This window comes from Peromyscus maniculatus, chromosome 8, assembly GCF_049852395.1.
Source record: "Peromyscus maniculatus bairdii isolate BWxNUB_F1_BW_parent chromosome 8, HU_Pman_BW_mat_3.1, whole genome shotgun sequence".
Taxonomy (NCBI): domain Eukaryota; kingdom Metazoa; phylum Chordata; class Mammalia; order Rodentia; family Cricetidae; genus Peromyscus; species Peromyscus maniculatus.
The window spans coordinates 10,487,948-10,506,316 of NC_134859.1; the positions used below are offsets into that span (position 1 = coordinate 10,487,948).

The window sequence follows — 18,369 nt, forward strand, 5'->3', positions numbered from 1 at the left end:
TCTGTGGTGGGTCCTTTGTGTTGTAGGGTGTTTGGCCAGCTACCTAGTCCTAACCTGTATGCCAACAACTAGCTACTCCCCAGATATGGTAACTGTAAGGAATGACCAGACCTTGCCTAACTCCTAACTTGAGCATGGTCGATATTGCTGTAGGTACAAAAATGGAGAGTTGTTGGCCTTGCCAGAAGATGGTAGGAAAGATGAAAGTATTAAAATAGAGATAGTTATATTAGTCACTTTTCTTTTTGTTTCTGTTTGTTTGTTTTTTTTTATTTTATTTTATTTTATTTTTTTTTTATTTTTTTATTTTTTTTATTTTTTGGTTTTTCGAGACAGGGTTTCTCTGTGTAGCTTTGCACCTTTCCTGGAACTCACTTGGTAGCCCAGGCTGGCCTCGAACTCACAGAGATCCGCCTGGCTCTGCCTCCCGAGTGCTGGGATTAAAGGCGTGCGCCACCACCGCCCGGCTGTTTGTTTTTTTTTAGATGGGAGTTTCATTATATAGCCCTGACTGGCCTGGGACTCACTTTGTAGACCAGGCTTGTCTTGAACTCCCAGAGATCCACCTGCCTTTACCCACCAAGTGCTGCGAATAAAAGTGTGTATCACCACACCACAGAGTCACCTTTCTTGTTCCTGTGACAAATACTGACAAAAGCAGCTTGGGGAGGTCGAGTTGATTTTAACTTGGTTTGAGGGTACAGTCCATCATGGCGGGGAGGCATGGTAACAGAAGAGTAGGGCAGCTGGTCACATTGCATCAGGGAGAGATGGATGTTAGTGCTCTGCTCTTTCTCTTTTTTATTTAGTCTGTTAGCACAGCCCATGGAATGATGTTTCTTATATTTAGGGTGGCTCTTCCCACATCAATTAACCCACCCAGTCTAGAAAATTCCTCAGACCTGCCCAGAGGGTTATCTCTTAGTCAATTTCAGGTCCTGTCAAGTTGACAAATCAAGATTAACTCTGCAAGAGTTTAAGGCAGAGGATGGAAACACCCGCCTGCCTTCTCCCTACCTGGGAATGCCCCGGGGCAGGTGATTACTGCTTTCTGGAAGGTCAGCTTGTCCTACCAGGCCTGGCACCTGGCTCTGATGAAGCCCACATGTGGGATGCTGAGAATATCTAGCATATCTTGCATTTGTTTAGGAGAGAGTTAGATTTGAATAAGAAGAACGGTGGTGGTTGGACCCCGCTGATGTATGCCTCCTACATTGGACACGATACCATTGTCCACCTGCTGCTCGAGGCAGGGGTGAGTGTGAATGTGCCGACCCCGGAAGGGCAGACTCCACTGATGCTGGCCTCCAGCTGTGGCAACGAGAGCATCGCCTACTTTCTGCTCCAGGTGAGCTACAAGTGGGCATAGGCCCAGAAACCCAGGGGCTCCCTGGCTGCCCTGACAGGAAGGACATGAAGCGCTGCGGGCCACAGTGTGCACATGTAATCACTTAAGATTCTTTCAGCTGAAGGCCTGGTGGGCGCCTCCTACCCACCCACCTGCTCACCTTTCCTGGAGACATGGGGCATAATCCACATCCTATTCTCTTGAAGCAAGGTGCAGAGCTTGAAATGAAGGACATCCAGGGCTGGACTGCACTCTTCCACTGCACCAGTGCCGGCCACCAGCAGATGGTCAAGTTCCTCCTGGACAGTGGAGCCAATGCCAACGTGAGGTGATTATTGTGGTCTCAGGAGTGTGCTGGGTTTTGTCTAACCATAGGCAAGGAGGCAGGGTCATCCTGCCCCAGTCTAAGAGGTAAGAGAAGGAGGGGAATGGATAGTCCATGGGACTTCGTGCATATCTGTCAGTCATCAGTGCATCCCTGGGCCCCGAGCCTTGTTTTATCTCAAAACTGAAGTTAGCAAGGCTCATGTCAGAGCATTAAAAAGTGGTATTTGGATGATGTACATTAGATGCTAATTTCTTTTTCTTTCTTGTCTTTTTGATTATCATCATGGAGATGAGGCTTTAAAAACAATCATAAGGGGTGTGTGTGTGTGTGTTAATGGAAACAAAACTCTGGACCTCATACTTGCTAAGCAGGCATCCTGTCACTGAGTCATACCCAGTCCCACCATGACCAACCAACCCATCTACTTGCCTTTCTTTCTTTCTTTCTTTCTTTCTTTCTTTCTTTCTTTCTTTCTTTCTTTCTTTCTTTCTTTCTTTCTTTCTCTCTCTCTCTCTCTTTCTTTCTTTTCTTTCCCTCCCTCCCTCCCTCCCTCCCTCCCTCCCTCCCTCCCTCCCTCCCTCCTTTCTTTCTTTCTTTCTTTCTTTCTTTACCACGATGAGAGAGAGTGAACACCTGCTCATGGTTCAGGGTGCAGATACATGTGTGTCATGGCACGTGTTTAGAAGTCAGACAACCTTCAAGTCTCAGTCCTTGCCTTTCTACCTTGTTGGAGACAAGCTAGGTACCCCAGGCTAGCTGGCCTGTGACCTTCTGTGTCACACACTTCCTGTTGGTGTGCTGGGATTGCAGACACTTGCAGGACTTGATCCTACTTTTACAGTTGTCAGGCTTACATGGCAAGTGCTTCTACCCACCCAACATCTCACCAGTTTCCATCCTTCTTCTCATAAGATGGTTTTACTGTGGTCTGACACATATTATGTAAGAACCCCTTCACAGCAAGTACCAACTGAGCCCCCACCTGATGTTGGCATGGCAACTCTGGCTGGCTCTTGGTGCCCATTGGAAGATATAATTAATTCTGAGTGACTCTAAGGAAGAAAAAAAAGCTACTAATTAAAATTCAATATCTTTTTTTTTTTTTTTTTGGCTTTTTGAGACAGGGTTTCTCTGTGTATCTTTGTGCCTTTCTTGGAACTTGCTTTGGAGACCAGGCTGGCCTTGAACTCACAGAGATCCGCCTGCCTCTGCCTCCCAAGTGCTGGGACTAAAGGCATGCACCATCACCACCCGGCTAAATTCAATATCTTAAAATGACTTTAAGTTCTATTCTGACTTGAGCGATATTAAGATGTGAAGAGTATGTGTCTTACAGTGGTTGAGAGCCAGGTTTAGTGTGACTCCTGGCTTCTGGTCCAGCAGGGAATGAGGAACAATAAAGGGGCTTTTTGAGAACAGTGTTCTCAAAAGACAGAAAACAGACAGGATTGTTAGTGTATGGGCTTATCAGAAATAATAATTCATGGACTGATGACTCAAAAGATGAGACTTGGGGAGGTTGGAGGAGACATTAGCATCTGTGAGAAGTGAACAGCAGCTGCTTTAATGTTTGTTTGCTTACTTAGGTTTTTGAGAGAGGGTCTTCTTAGGTAGCCTTGGATGTCCTGGAACTCACTAGGTAGACCAGGCTGGCCTCACTGAGATCCACCGGCCTTTACCTTCTGTGTGCTAGGATTAAGGGCAAGTTCCACCAGGCTTGGCAATAGCTGCTTTTGTAGTGGGATTAAAGTGTGGATTTAGAATGAGGTAGGAATGGCCTTGAGGGAAGGAAGATGGGAGAGCTTGGTCCTTGGGACTGTTAATGAGCCAGAGGGAGTTAGTAAAGCTCATGTAGTCTTATTGTCTGTTCCCATCGCAGCTCATTAGTTTATCTGTGTGTAGTTGTTGGGGCGAGTGTTGGGGGTAGGTGTGTGTGCAAGAGCTAGAAATGGTATTTGTTGTGAATCATCCACCTTTTCTAATTGAGACAGGGTCTCTTACTAGGACTTAGGGCTCACAGTTTGAACTAGCTGCCTGGCCTGGGATCTGCTTGTTTTTCCTCTCAGCCCTATGATTACAAGCACATACAACCACACCGACCTTCTTACCTGGTGCTGGGGATCAAGCTCAGTTCCTGATGCTTATGTGGCAAGCACTTTACCAACTGAACTGCCTCCCTAATCCCAACACCCCAGCGGTTCTAAGTGCATGAGAGCCTAGGCTTGAGCCTGCACCCACCGCTCTGCCTGTCCGGGGCTTTGCTTGGTTGTTTTTGGTAGGAGAGTTGGCTCATTGTCTCACTCCTCTCCACTAACTGTCTGTCTGATCTCATCTTGCAGGGAACCTGTATATGGATTCACTCCTTTGATGGAAGCAGCTGCCTCTGGCCATGAGATAATTGTGCAGTATTTTCTGAATCATGTAAATAACTTTTTATTACCTTGTAATTTAGTCACAGCAAATGGGAATCATTGATGAAACTATAAACTCTAACTGGGGTTTCTTTTACATGGAAACCTTCGTAGTCAGCACATATTTGTGTACACACACATATACCTATGGAATAGAGGACATTTGTGGGAGTCTCTTTTCCCCTTCTATAAAATAGATTCTGGGAATTGAACTCAGGTCTTAGGCTTGGTGGCAGATGCCTTTACCCACTGATCTGTCTTGCTACCCCTTAGGTGGTACATTTTCATTGAAAAATGTACAGTGATGAGTAAAAATAAACACATTTCTGTATTTATAATGATTTTGAAGACACGTCTTTGTTTTCTTGTTTGTTTTGTCTTGTTTTTTAGTTTTTTGAGACAGGGTTTCTCTGTGTAGCCTTGGTTGTCTTGGAACTCACTTTGTAAACCAGGCTGGCCTTGAACTCACAGAGATCTGTCTGCCTCTGTTTCCGGAGTATTGGGATGAAAGGCGTGCACCACCACCACCACCACCACCACTGTCCGGCTGAAGACAGGTTTTAGCAGTTTTGGGAACTTTTCAATCCTGGTGCAGGAGAGTAAGACCTGACTGACTTGCACATGCTATGCAAGCTGTCTGTCACTGAGTTAGGGCCTCAGCCCTTTTTAAATGTTTCTTTTGAGACAACAGGATCTTACCAAGTTGTCCAAACTGGCTTTGAACTCACTCTTTAGCCCAAGAGGACTATGAATTTCTGATTTTCCTGCTTCAGCCTTCTGAGTAGCTGGATTATAGGTCTGTGCCAGCTAAGCTGCATGACTGGGGTAGCACAAAGGGAGGTGTTAGTGACAGTGGCCACTGGGAACCTCAGAGGACTTCCAAGTGGCATAGCTTCTCAGGAGGCAGTCTGGTAATTCCTCCAGTAGATAAATCTAGAATCACCATAGCATTCCTGTTTTCCCAGGTGTGTACCCAAGAGAACGGAGAACCTGTGTCCACATAGAACTTTTACCCAGTGTCCACAGCAAGAGTCTTCCTAAGAGCCCCCCCCCCCCCCTCCTACCCCTGTGGTATCTCAAACCAGAGGAAGTGATCATAAACCTACTCTGTTTTCTCATTCCTCCTAGCCGGCAGTCCACTGCGCTGGGGGATTTGATGAGGAGTTTCTGACTCTTCTTTCCTGAACCTTCTTAGGGAGTCAAAGTAGACATAAGAGACCACAGTGGAGCCACGGCCCGGATGCTGGCCAGGCAGTATGGTCACATGAAGATAGTGGCCTTGATGGACACTCACTCGCCTGCACTGCCTAAGAGCCTTTACCGGAGCCCAGGTACCTGATTTGCCTCTGTATCCTGATGGAGTCAGGGCTGCCCTGAGCATTCGGGATACTAGGAGAAAGGGGAGCCCCTCTCTGGATCCCTGCTTTGCTTAGGTTGCGCTCTACCAGCCCCACCCTGAGGCTTTCTCTTCTTACCAGTTCCACTGTGGAGCTGAGGATGTTGAGGTCCAAGGCCTAGGGCCAGAGAGAAGCAGACTTTATACCATTGACAGCAGTCCCTGCCAACAGAGACCACACACAGCACAGGCTGTATAGCCTAAGGATAAGGGGAGGAGGCATGTCCCCCAGAGAGGCTCCTCTGGCTTTTAGTTCTTGGTTTTGACAATCTTGTGCTGTGTGTGTGCTTTACCTTTATAAAATCAGGCATCCTTTATTGTCTCTGGATGTTGAATCATAACAAGTTTTTCTCAGGGCCCCACTGGTCATGATGGTCATGTCCCTCCTAGCATTTGTATGTTTTAATTTTTTACATTTAGATGTCTGACCCACTGATAGCTGTTTCTCTTTTGTGGTGTGAAGTCTGGAACCAATTCTCTTTTCCAAATGGCCACACAGTTGTGCCAGCATCATTCAGCATGATTGACATGGGGGTTAGATACAGCATCTTTATCACACATTGAATTTCTATCTTATTAGGGTTAGAATCTCCCTAGAGTTAGAATCTGGTGGTCTCTGTATCCATTCACCCAAACCACAGTTTGACCTGAGGCCTTTTTGTTTTGTTTTGTTTTTCAAGATAGGGTCTCACTGTGTAGCCTTGGCTGTCCTAGAACTCGCTCTGTAGACCAGGCTGGTCTCAAACTCACAGAGATCCTCTGCCTCCTGAGTGCTGGGATTAAAGGCGTGTGCCACCACTGCTCTGTAATCCCAGGATTTTGGATGAGAGGCAAAGGTAGGGAGATGCAAGTTTAAAACCAGGTGGGCAACACAGACCTGGTCTCAAAAAATCAACTAGTGCCAGACGGTGGTGGCGCACACCTTTAATCCCAGCACTCGGGAGGCAGAGGCAGGTGGATCTTTGTGAGTTCGAGGCCAGCCTGGTCTACAGAGCGAATTGCAGGAAAGGTGCAAAGCTACACAGAGAAACCCTGTCTTGAAAAACAAAAACAAACAAACAAAAAAATCAATTAGCAGATGTCAAAGAGACTATACTATAGGAAATCTGAATTTACTGTTTTTATGGTGTCAGTTTGTCCCATCTAAGAAAACAGGCTGTGTTTTGTTTTTAGTATACTTTGTGGTTTTTTAGGGAGGCTTAAATTTTTCCTAATATATTTTTTGTCTGTAACTAAGTTTATTCTGAAATATTTATCATCTTGACTGTTCTTTGTTTGTTTGTTTGTTTGTTGTTGTTGTTTTGTTTTTTTTGAGACAGGGTTTCTCTGTGTAGCTTTGCGCCTTTCCTGCAATTCGCTCTGTAGACCAGGCTGGCCTCGAACTCACAAAGATCCACCTGCCTCTGCCTCCCGAGTGCTGGGATTAAAGGTGTGCGCCACCACCACCTGGCATTCCTTTTTCTTTAGTTATTTTTCAGGGTCTAATTTATTATTGACTGGACTCGTGGTTAGAAGTAGAAGCTCTCAGGACAGTCTGTATCTGTCAGTCTGTTCCTGGCATTTTTCTTTGGCTTCTTTCATTCTCTTGACCAAAAATTTAGCATATTGTGAAGCCTCCTCATTTTTCATAGTGTACATGTTCAGAGCAGTACATCTGCAATGGAGCTGTGAGACATATGCAGGAACAAGACACTGAATCTCAGGTGCTCTGGTCCTGGGCCTCTTACCTTCTTTGTTTAAGGGCTTTCTGACAAAAAAGTGGCAGACATCATTGTTAGAGGGACTGAAAAGTTTTCGGATTCTGCTAGCTCTTTGGGCCCCATCTCACAAAGCATAGTGCCATCTGTCAGGCCAGTAATCCTTCTCTCTCTCTCTCTCTCTCTCTCTCTCTCTCTCTCTCTCTCTCTCTCTCTCTCTCTCTCTCTCTCTCTCTCTCTCTCTCTCTCTCTCTCTCTCTCTCTCTCTCTCTCTCTCTCTCTCTCTCTCTCTCTCAACAGTAACCAAGTTGAATGCTCAGATTGGCTTCCACAGTACATCCCCTAATAAACTCAAGCTTCCTTTCTCCAGTTCTCCTTGGTCTGTAACAGGAACGCCCCTCGTTCAGCAGCAGGCGCACTGTGCTATGGGTCAAAGCACCTTGCTTCATGGGGAAGCCTTGTCTGTCATTCCCAGAACTGATCCAGACCATATAACCCTCCATTCTTCACCCAGAGCATCAGCAGCTACTTCTGTGGGCATGCGCATCTCATAGAAAGTACAAAGCTTGCTTTCACGGTCCACTTCTGTGAGTTTCTGACCACTAGTGGCTTCCTCTTGATACAGCCTGGGGAGTGCCACAAAAAAAAAAAGAAGAAGAAGAAGAAGATTCTGCTATTCTTTGAGGCAGGATTTGAACCCAGGTCGTCATTCTTGACTAGCAACCACTTTGCCCAGTGAGCCATCTCCCTAGCCAGCTTATTTCTTTTTCACTGTTTACCTTTCATTTCCTACTGGCCATATTGGCAGGAGTTTAGAATATAATTATTATTCTCAAGGAAATCTGTAGTTTTTATTTGTATTTTTCCTTTCACTTAAAAGTTGTTTAATAGAGATTTTGCTATATTTTTGGTAGTTTTTAAAATTTTTAGATTGAAAGTCCTTTTTAAATTGGTTAATGTCTGATTTTATCCTATTCAATTTTATTCTAACTTATCTGCCTAGAGAGTTATTACTCTTTGCACTTTATGGAACCTACCGATGCCTTCTTTGTCACCTACTAGTCAGTGATTTTAAATACTCCATGTGTGGGAAAAGGAACTGTGTTCTCTCATCTGTTGATTGTATTTCAGTTTTCCTTGCATTTCCTGTAATTTCTGGGAGCCTTGAGAATGGCTCGACTATAGAGGACTGGAACTTGGTTCCCAAAGTGCACGCACATCTGGTGGCTCAGAAACCTCTGGAACTCCAGGAGACCCAGTGCCTCCTACTGGCCTCTCTGGGTATCCTTAAGCCTGCATACACATGCCCACAAAAATTTGTGCGCATGCGCACACACACATCACTATTTGACCCATTTTGAAAGTTCTAACATAGTGAAGGCTGTGGGCATGCTGAGCTGGCAAAGCTGGGTGGCAGAGTTTTGAAAGGCTTTATAAATAGCAAACGGATGTCATTTACTTCCTTAGAAGTCATTTAGATTGGAAATATGAACTTGTTTATTTAACAGGTTGTGACTAACAATTTTTTTATGAAGCCACCAGCTTATTTATCTCTTCAACATAAAGATTTTTTATTATAAACAGGCTTACAAGAAGCATTTCTTTTTTTTTTTTTTTTTTTTTTTTAATAACTTATTTCACTTTTATTTTTATGTGCATTGGTGTGAAGGTGTCAGATCACCCAGAACCAGAGTTACAGACAGTTGTAAGATGCCATGGGGGTGCTGGGAATTGAACCCGGGTCCTCTGGATGAACAGTCAGTGCTCTTAACCACTGAGCCATCTCTCCAGCCCCACAAGAAGCATTTCTTGAAGCTAGGTAAAGAGTAAGAACTAATGAAGGTTTCAGCTCGCCATTGTAGAGCAGTGGCCCAATGGTTTGTGATGGTTCCAAGTATAGTCCTGGTGAACTTTGTTTTCTTTTTGAGACAGGATCTGTCTCCCAGGTGCTTAGATTAAGGGTATGTGTGTACCACCATGCCCAGCCCAACACACTCTTTTCTGAATATAATACTGTTAAGCTGTTTGGCTGGAGAGATGGCTCAGCAGCACTTAAGAGTATCTATTTTTTGGGGGGAGGGTGGGGCTGTTATTTGTTTGTTTTTGAGACAGGTGCACAAGGAGGCCAAAAGAGGGCCTTAGCTCCCTTAGAGCTAGAATTACAGGTATTTGTGAGCTGCTATTGTGGGGCCTGGGAGTTGAACTTGGGTCCTCTGCAAGAGCTGTATAAGTACCCTGCAGGAGCAATAGATAGAGCCAGGTGTGTAGCACACACCTTTAATCCCAGCACTCGGGAGTCCGAGGCAGTCGAATCTCTGTGAGTTCAAGGCCAGCCTGGTCTTAGAGGGAGTTCCAGGACAGCCAGGGCCACACAGAGAAACCCTTCTATGTAGGCTCAGGCTGTCCTTGATCTTGCTTGCAATCTTCCTGCTCTATGTCCCTAATACTGAGGTTATGTGTAATGCTACCATACTCAGTTTAATATTCTCGTAAGATTTTCTTTAGTTGTGTGTGTGTGTGTGTGTGTGTGTGTGTGTGTGTGTGTGTGTGTGTGTATTTCAGCAAGTTCAAGGCCAGCCTGAGCCTACATAGTGAGTCACTGTCTCAAAAGCACACACAGACATATTCCATTAGAGTTTAGTGTTGGCAAAAGAGCTCATCATTGAACCAACTCTTAATTTTCATGTCTGACTTACAGAAAAATATGAAGATCTGAGCTCATCAGACGAGTCCTGGCCTGTTCCTCAGCGCCAGAGGCCCTGTCGAAAGAAGGGCCTCAGCATCCACGAGGGCCCACGTGCCCTGGCCAGGATCACAGCTATTGGACTTGGCGGCAAGATCCAGACCAACTATGGTGAGATGAGAGCCACAGTTCCCAAAGCTCCTTGGTATCATATCCCAGGACTGCCCTGAACATGGGCCCCTGGCCTCAGGCTACAATAGGATTGGGTACTACAGGCGTGAGGCTCAGAACTGACCCAGGGACAGGCTCCAGGAGTCACTGCTAACTCCTGACACTTGGTTTCATTTTGTGGATTCCCTTTTTGGTGGATGTCCCATCTGCATAGCAACTGTAATGTATAAGGATTTTAGTTCACTGTTCTGGCTCTGCCCACATTCTGATCCAGAGTAGCTGGGACTGCAAATGTGGGTTCTATTTCTTTGCTTCTACTTCCTTTTCTTTCTCTTCCCTTCTGGATTTCACCCAATAGCCTGGGCTGGTTTTGGACTTGCCATCCTCCTGTCTCTGCCTCCTGAGTGTTGGATTACAGGTGTGTGCTGTCTGTCATGCATGGTGGATTTGGAGTTTGTTGTTTGCAGAATGGAAGCCCAAGGCCTGGGAATGCTAGGGATGCCCTCACCATGGGGCCACATCCCATCTCTTTGCTTTCTATGGCAGCTACATTCAGGGATTCTATGACTCTGTATTGTCCCTTTCTAGGTCAGAGTCTCTTTCTCCCTGTTCAGGCAGGTCTTTCTTTGGCGGGGGTTGGAGCTCAGGAACAGTACTTATCTAGCACATAAGGCCTCAGGTTCCATCCCTAGTACTATGAGAGAGAGAGAGAGAGAGAGAGAGAGAGAGAGAGAGAGAAATCCCGAGTTACAAGACATATGGGGATATGCATGTTAGTTTGGGGTTTTTTACTAAAAGTGCCCAGTTAACCTTTCAGTTGAGAAGTCTGTAGATCCAGCCTTCTACTGTCTGTAGGAAGATTTTTCTGCACCACCTGCCAGCTCCCAAATAACCACACAGAGACTTCTTAATGCAAGAAATCCACAGGCATCTGATTAAGGAGTATTAGGGAAATTTATTAGGATAAATTGAGAAAATACACTCATGAATACAGAACTGAGTAAACAGCTGAAGTAGTCCTCTGATCTGACTGGGAGTGAACCCTCCTGGCAATTTGATCACACCAGGAAGCAGGAAGCAGAAGGGTTCCTTTCCTTTTAAGAGGTCATGTACAATGGCAGGAAGCACCGCCTCCTTCGGCTGTATAGCCCAAAGTCACGGGCGGAGCAAATACCACTACATGGCTGATAGCTTAGGCTTGTTCCTAACTAGCTCTTATAAATTAACCTATTTCTATTAATTACTCTGCCTCATGACCTTATTACCTTTACTCTGCCCATGTTGCTTTCCTGCTTCCTCTGTGTCTGGCTGGCAGCTCCTCACGATTCAACCCTTCTTTCCAGCCTTCTCTCTGTCTCGAAAATCCTGCCTAACTATTGGCTGTTTAGCTTTTTATCAAACCAATCACAGTGAAATATCTTCACACAGTGTAAAGGAATATTCCACAACAACTGTCTGCTTCTGCCCTTAGAAAAGCAGTGACAGGTGCTAATGGGGACTGGCCTTGCTCTGGGTGCTAGCCTTGGCTGCACCAAGCTCATTTTCTGTGATGTGCAAAATAATTTCTCTTGGAGCATGACCAAGTTACCGTACAAGGAGAAGTGGTAGCTATGGGGCTCCCTCACCCCAGGAGCCCTTAGAGGGGTGATGTCTTTACTCATGTCTGAGGGGTCACATACCCATTCTGTACACAGAGCAAGTTCCTCCACGGGGATATGTGACCTTCACCAGCAGTGATGAGAACACCCTGGAAGTTGAGGGCCTCTGCTACCGAGATGTCACCTCCCCCATTAATGAGCGGGATGTGGAGAGCAGCAGCAGCAGCAGCCGGGGTATGCACCCCCATCCTGTTGGGTTCCCATAGAGGAGATAGAGAAGGCCCCAGTTCTTGTGAGGTAAGCCAGAGTTGGCCATGGGCAGGTGAGGGCAAGCATCCCAATCCAGGGTTCCCACAGGCCAAGGAAGCATTCTGTACTCACAGGGTCTGTCCATGGGCTTCCTGGAAATCTTTCCAGCAGGAGGTGTGTGCTATGACCTGGCAGTGCTTTACCAAGTTCCTGCTTCCTGACAAGCTCTGTTGTACGTGCGTGAGATTTAAGAACACACAATTAAAAAATAGAAGCTCTGCCCACCCTACAGTGTGGGGCTGTGACAGGCAGCCAGGCCAGACCAGCAGTGCTGAGCTGTGCTAATAGAACACAAGCAGCTTCACTGGTGAGACTGTCATCAGGTGTTTTCTGTTCCCAGAGGAACCCACTTTCTGTGCCAGTCTTGGACCTGTGTGGAGGAGCAGCAGCAGCGATGGCCTGGCAAGAGCCCAGGGGCTCAGCAGTGAAGCCTCCATAGAAAGCAATGAGGTAAAGGTCCTTCCTCCTTCCTCCCTTGGTGTTGTAGGAGATGGTGAATATTTAATGTGGCTACACCATGCCTAGAGGACTCCTAACTAGAGTGTGGGGGTCCAGGCTGCAGGTAAGTCAGGATAGATTTCACATCCTACCCCTGCCTGAGTAAAGGGGGCTGGAGTTTTACAGCCAGGCAAGGGCTGCTCCAACACACCCTTTCACTGCAGGATTCTGATCATACCCGCAAAAGCTCGGTTCGCAAACAAACCAAGAGTTATTTGAAGAGTAAGAGTCGTTACAGCAACAGTGATAGTCAGTGGCCTTCCAGCACAGGGACTGCATGCACCCCAGGATCTGAACCCCAAGCTGAGAAGTCCTCCTACTCAGGACCTCAGGTGAGACCGTTTGAGAACCCGATGGCTGCTTGCTTAGAGAGGTGGCACTTCTATGACTGCAGGGTGGAGGTGGGGTGTTGGGTCATTTACTGTGTATGACAGGCCAGGCACTTTCGAAAGAAGAGGGTACTGGGTTCTCCCCACAAGGCTCAGATTCCTGGGCGGCAGGCCAGCTGTGGGGTTGGTGTCCTTTTCTTTCTAGGAGCAGGGCTTGTCTGTTCCCTTGCTGTCCTGCTCTCTGGGCCTCCCAACTTAGGGAGACAGTAAGAGGATGCTCGTGAGCTGGGGACAAAGTAATGGCCTGTGGTATGTACTTAGCAGAAATGCAGCCATACCCTCACTGCAGACCACCCTGGTGGAGCATCCTCTGTGGTCAGAGATGAGCAGCTCAGGGTGGGACACACATAGGCCTAAGTCCTAGCTCTGCTGCTCCCCAACAGCTTGTAAACTGGGCCGGCTTCTGCCTTTAGGCCTTTCCTTAGGTCTTAGTACACCTCTCAGTTGGACAGGCATGTTACCACTGTGCTGGGGTCTTAAGGCTGTTTCTCTGAGGAGAGAAAAGTGGAGCAACCTTGGAACTTTTTTTCTCCACCCTAAGCAACCAAGCATGGGCAGAAATGGAAACTGGACATTCTGGTGTTGAAAGCTAGTTGAGAGGCCAAGCAGTTGAGCTCAGCAGTAGCTGACACGGCAGGGCCAGCAGGCAGCCTGGGCTGTCAGTAGCCATCTAGTCTGAAAAATGAAAAGCTCGCGCCATCACCAAGCACCTCCTCACATGGTGTTTTGGAAGTAGTGCTGAGTGCTAGGTGGAATCAGGATAAGCACAAGGATGGCCACTCAGACATGGGATCAAACTGGCCCCAAGTTCAGCAGTGTAAGGGGCTGAGTAGGGCCTTTCTGAGGGGATCGGATGTCTCTGGACACAGACCTTAAGACCAGGAGGCAGAATAGCCCGGAGTCCTGAGCCCCTCCTGAATTCTTCAGCCTTTAGCTGGATCAGCACTCATTCTCCTCTGTGGAGGCACTAACCCTGAAGAGGGCAGTGTAGGGGCTCTAGTCAGGCTTGGGGTCGGAATTGGGAAGAGACCAGTTCTCCCTTCCTGGCCCCAGGCCTCCCAGTTGTCTCTTCCCCTCAGGACCTTGCCACACTGCTGGAGCAGATTGGGTGTCTGAAGTACCTGCAAGTGTTTGAGGAGCAGGATGTGGACCTTCGTATCTTCCTGACCCTCACCGAGAGTGACCTGAAGGAAATTGGCATCACGTGAGTCCCCTAGTGCCGTCCCCCACCCCCAATCATCTCAGCCATCCTTCCAGCCTGTCCTCCAGCAGGTAGGATGAGCAGCCTGTCTAGACAAGAGGCTTTCTTCCAAGTTGGCCTTTGTGCCCACATAGCTCCAAGATGGCTTTGCCTGCTGTGTGCTGGACCTTTGGACTCTGTTTTTGTCAGTTCACTTTTGGGTGGTTTTTAGTTTTTTCCTGTCACAGTTTCTAGAGTTAGTATTTTATAGCACAGGTTTCTTCTTTCTTAAACGCTTGTATATAAAATCTTTTAATATAAAGTCCAAACCATGCAATATGTCTTTTGTCCCAAACATTCCATGTACAAAACTGTAGTTTGTCTTGGCTGTAACTCCTCAGAGGTGACTCTCACACTTGAAGTGCTCTCCTCTAGGTGGCTCTGGTGCAGCAGGTGACGCAGGGCTTCCTCAGTGTTTGCCTATCTGGGAATGTCTGAAACTCTCCTGCACTGTGGAAGGACAGTTTTGCCAGGTAAAGGTTTCTTGGTGACAGCTGTTTGCTTTGGCACTCTGGCTGCCTCAGCCTTCCAGAGTTTTGAATATCTAGGTACTTTTACTGAGGATCCCTGCATGGAACAGGCTGCTTTTTTTTGCTCCAGTATTCTGTATGTCTTTAGTTTGGCTGTGTGTCCTGGTATCCATCATCTGTGAAGCTCATTCACAGATGTTCATGTCTTTCATCAGTTGTGGAAGTTTCCAGCTGCTAGCTCTTCAGACCATTCTTTGCCCCTCTGCCTCCCTGAGGTACTCACAGGAGAGACCTGGCCCCACGTGGTCTCAAGCTGTCCTTGTGGATTTCAGTCTCATCCACTGTGCTCCAGTTTGCTGGTCCCTCCTTTGCCTGCCTTGGGCTGCACCTGCCTGTTTAGGCTTTACTTCAGTTACCATTCTTCTTTGCTTATGTTTACATTTTTCTCTGTTGTATTTCCATTTTGTATTGAGTGTTTCCACACCGTCTTTTAGGTCTTTGATTATCTTTAAGATGGTGTTTCAAGGCCTTTGTCTAGCAGATCTGCTGCAGAGCTTTCTTGGAACTTCTGTGGTTGGTTTTCCTCTAAACGAACCATACTCTACCTGTCTTTTATTACTGGAAATGGATATTTAGTAAGCATCAAAGTCAGGACCTCCCCTCTCCCTGGGATTTGCAGGTTTGGTTTTGTTTTGAACTTGTTGTTGGCTGCCTCTGTGCAGAGGACTAGCTAGAAGTTGAAGCCTATAGGTCCCTCAGAGCTTGCACCTTTCCCTAGGCACATGTCACGACGCTAACTTTCCACCCATCTGTAGTTACTTTGAGACAAGCCGCTTTTATGTAGTCAAGGGTGATCCTGAACTCTTGTACCCACCTTCCAAGTGCACAATGTTCTAGCATGCAGGTGCTTTTCATGTCCTAGTTGTTATTGTCTGGCTCCTACACAGGAGAGTGGAGAAAGGCGCTGCCCCTTAGACCTACTGCTCATCCCCTACCTCATCTTTTCAGCTAGAGTGAGTGAGTGTGGCTGATGGCAGTGGCCCTCAGTAACCACTATACTTGAATCCACTATACTTGTATTCCATGCTTGCTACGGGGAGAACAGGGTCTGCCTTGCCTACCCTGCTTCTTGCATGCTGGGTCTGGGTGGGTGCTGCCAGAGCTGAGCTTAGACTAAGCTCGCTGTACTCACAGTCAAAGCCTGCAGTGACCTCCAGGCTGCCAGGTGGCCCATACAGATTCTGCCAGTGCATTTGTCTTGGAGAGGAGAGATTCCTGGAGATCTCCCTTAAGAGCACAGACATAGTTGTCCAAGCCTGGAGCCAGTGATGGTGGAGGCTTTTTGGACACTCTTGTTTCTGTCCTCAGCCCCAGGATCTTCTGCAACCTCCTTCCTTCAGAGTTAGGTATTCCCTAGCAACTGGCCGTGGTGGCAGGTTTGTACCAAGGTCCACGCACATGACAGAAGCTGACGTTCACCTTCTGATTCATTCCTTCAGGTTGTTTGGGCCTAAAAGGAAGATGACCTCTGCCATTGCCCGCTGGCACAGTAGTGCCCGCCCTCCTAGTGATGCACTGGAGCTGGCCTATGCTGACCGGCTAGAGGCTGAGATGCAGGAGCTCGCCATCCAGCTGCACAAAGTGAGTGGAGAGGTCCAGGCGGGCTGTGGACACAGGAGGCAGGATACAGCTACAGAGTTACACTTTTATAGCAGAGGAGATAGTGTCAACAGGGGACTAGAGACAGGAAACTTGAGGGGGCGGATGGAACAGTCAAAAGTCAAAGGAATGTAGGAGGGAAGAGCAAGTAGCCCACGCAGAACCTCGAATCTGTAGGATGGAGCCAAAGGAGCAGTTCCTAGAATGGGCTGCAGAGAAGCAGACAGGCATCCTAACCGACTTGGCCGCCCTCTGGGGGATCAGCAAGCGTTGGGTCTTGGCCCCCAGCCCCCTGGCTTAGGCCCTCTAGCCTGGTATTTGCCTGCAGTGCTGTGAGGAGGCAGAGGCTCTCCGTGGCCAGGTGTCCCAAGAGCAGGAATTGCGGGCTGTAGTAGAGAGCTGCCTCCTGGAACAGGAGAGTGCCCGAAAGGACATCTATGCCCAGCTGCAGGAGGCCCAGACCCTGGCCAAGGATGCTGCCCTTGTCCTGGACCAGCTGCGGTAAGTGGGCTCACACACTCAGGTGGTCAGCCCCCACACTTGTCATTGTCCCTTCCTAATCCTCTAAGCAGGTGGTTAGTGGGGGGAAGGAAACCTTAGTGCCTGCACCTAACTTTCCTGGGGCTCCGTCCCCAACAGTACAGACGCAGGCTTGACTAAAAGCAGGCTGGGGATCAGCAAGACCGACCGGTGTGGGGCTTCCAGGGCTGACCACAGGGCTGAGGTGGTTTTCGTTGTCCTGTCTGGGTAGAGGTTGGCAGCAGGGCCTCTTCCACACTAAACTTAGTCATATGTCCGGCAGGGCCTGTCAGGCTGAGCTGTCAGCTCGAGTAAGGCAGGACCAGTCCCCCAGCGAAGCTACCCTGAGGCCACCCTTTCTCTCAGCAGGTGAGAAGAGCAGTAGCCTGGCTTTGGACTAGGCCAGGGGTGCCTGGCTGGTACAGTGGCAACCCTAGAACAAGCCCACTTGTGAGAAGAGATGCACTGTCGCACTTAGGGCAAGTGGGAGGGCTTGTTGGTGGCTGACTCCACTGTCTTGAAGGCCTCCAGTGGAGTTGGGTGGCTGGGGCCCCCAAGGTTGAGCTCTACCCAGGCCTGCGCCTTCAGTGGCAGTTGTTAAACCTTGTAGCTGGGCACATCCCTGCCTGGGGTGGTCACTCATGCATCAGCAGGGAGTGAGGATATACCTATGGCCAACTTGCCCTTTTGTACCACAGATTCCAAAGGCTGGCCTATTCCCCTGCAGGCCTTGAGTCTCCCTGAGCTGTCAGGGGCCCTGGAAGACTGTGTCCATGAAATGGGTAAGTCTCCAGGAAGGCAGCAGGGCTTTAATCTCACCGTTTCCCAGACCCTCTTCTGAGGACTGAGGCTGAGAGCTGGCCATACCCAGTCAGCTCAGACCCGTGGGTAGTCTGACCCCAGGGCCACCTATTCCTAGTGCCCTGAGTTTCCCTTCTCCCTGCTGCTGAGACTTGACACAGAACACTAATTGGCCCTATCCTTAGGGCAGGCACTATGCTCTGTAACACAGAGCCTGGAGAAGCTACAGACGCTGAATGGGAAGAAATGGCGGGAACCGTAGCCAGGAGGGATGGTGAGAGTACCCACATGCCCATGGGCACCCTGGACCACCTAACCTTCCTGTCCCTTCTTACCAGGTTTTTTAAAATTTTCTTTTCTTCAGATTCTGACGTTGGGTGATGGATCCACCCTGAAGTTACATGTGCCATGCAAGACAGGGCAGTGAGCAGATGGCTGCAGCAGCCCAGGGGATGGAAAGCCAGCCCAGGGAGCAGCTTGTGGACAGGAGGACAGGACTTCAGTCCTTGGCAGGGCAGCTTGGGCCAGCCCTGAGGCGGGATGAAAGGCCCGGCACCCGGATAAGTGGGTGGGCAGCTCTGGCCTAGACAAGACTGTGTGAAAAGAGTGTGTCCCCGCACATGCAGGTGCCACACTGAGGTTTGTCTGGTCTTAAAGGTGAGGTCTGGGGTACTTAGAAAATGTTGTTTGTTGGAAAATAAAATTACTTGCAAGTTGGTGGAGGCTCATTTCTGATCATATGACATGTAACCCTGGCTGTCACCAACAGACCCTAGTAACCCATCTATAGTCGCTTCTGATCTCTTCCCCTGCTTGGTGACTGTTCCAAGCCTAAAGTGGGGCTGGCAGACA

The 18,369-nt window shown here is 48.1% G+C and overlaps 1 protein-coding gene across 13 annotated transcripts in view; it reads left to right on the forward strand.

The window, feature by feature from the left end:
* Window positions 1-18,234, forward strand: part of Anks3 (ankyrin repeat and sterile alpha motif domain containing 3) — a 23,336-nt gene extending 5,102 nt beyond the window's left edge. For 2 of the 13 annotated variants that reach the window (XM_016003196.3, XM_016003205.3), the window contains 15 exons: window positions 1,150-1,348; window positions 1,555-1,676; window positions 4,016-4,097; window positions 5,283-5,418; window positions 9,879-10,034; window positions 11,729-11,866; window positions 12,282-12,391; window positions 12,604-12,771; window positions 13,908-14,032; window positions 16,038-16,179; window positions 16,526-16,698; window positions 17,000-17,085; window positions 17,415-17,498; window positions 17,708-17,791; window positions 17,882-18,234. In XM_016003196.3, coding sequence (XP_015858682.2) covers window positions 1,150-1,348; window positions 1,555-1,676; window positions 4,016-4,097; window positions 5,283-5,418; window positions 9,879-10,034; window positions 11,729-11,866; window positions 12,282-12,391; window positions 12,604-12,771; window positions 13,908-14,032; window positions 16,038-16,179; window positions 16,526-16,698; window positions 17,000-17,085; window positions 17,415-17,498; window positions 17,708-17,791; window positions 17,882-17,898 — 1,822 coding nt within the window. In that variant the 3' untranslated portion in view covers window positions 17,899-18,234. Of the gene's footprint in view, window positions 1-552; window positions 671-1,149; window positions 1,349-1,554; window positions 1,677-4,015; window positions 4,098-5,282; window positions 5,419-9,878; window positions 10,035-11,728; window positions 11,867-12,281; window positions 12,392-12,603; window positions 12,772-13,907; window positions 14,033-16,037; window positions 16,180-16,525; window positions 16,699-16,999; window positions 17,110-17,414; window positions 17,499-17,702; window positions 17,792-17,881 lie in introns of those variants that run through there. The other 11 variants (XM_016003199.3, XM_076577930.1, XM_042283595.2 and 8 more) reach the window with 9 other exon arrangements.
* The last annotated feature ends 135 nt before the right edge of the window (window positions 18,235-18,369 follow it).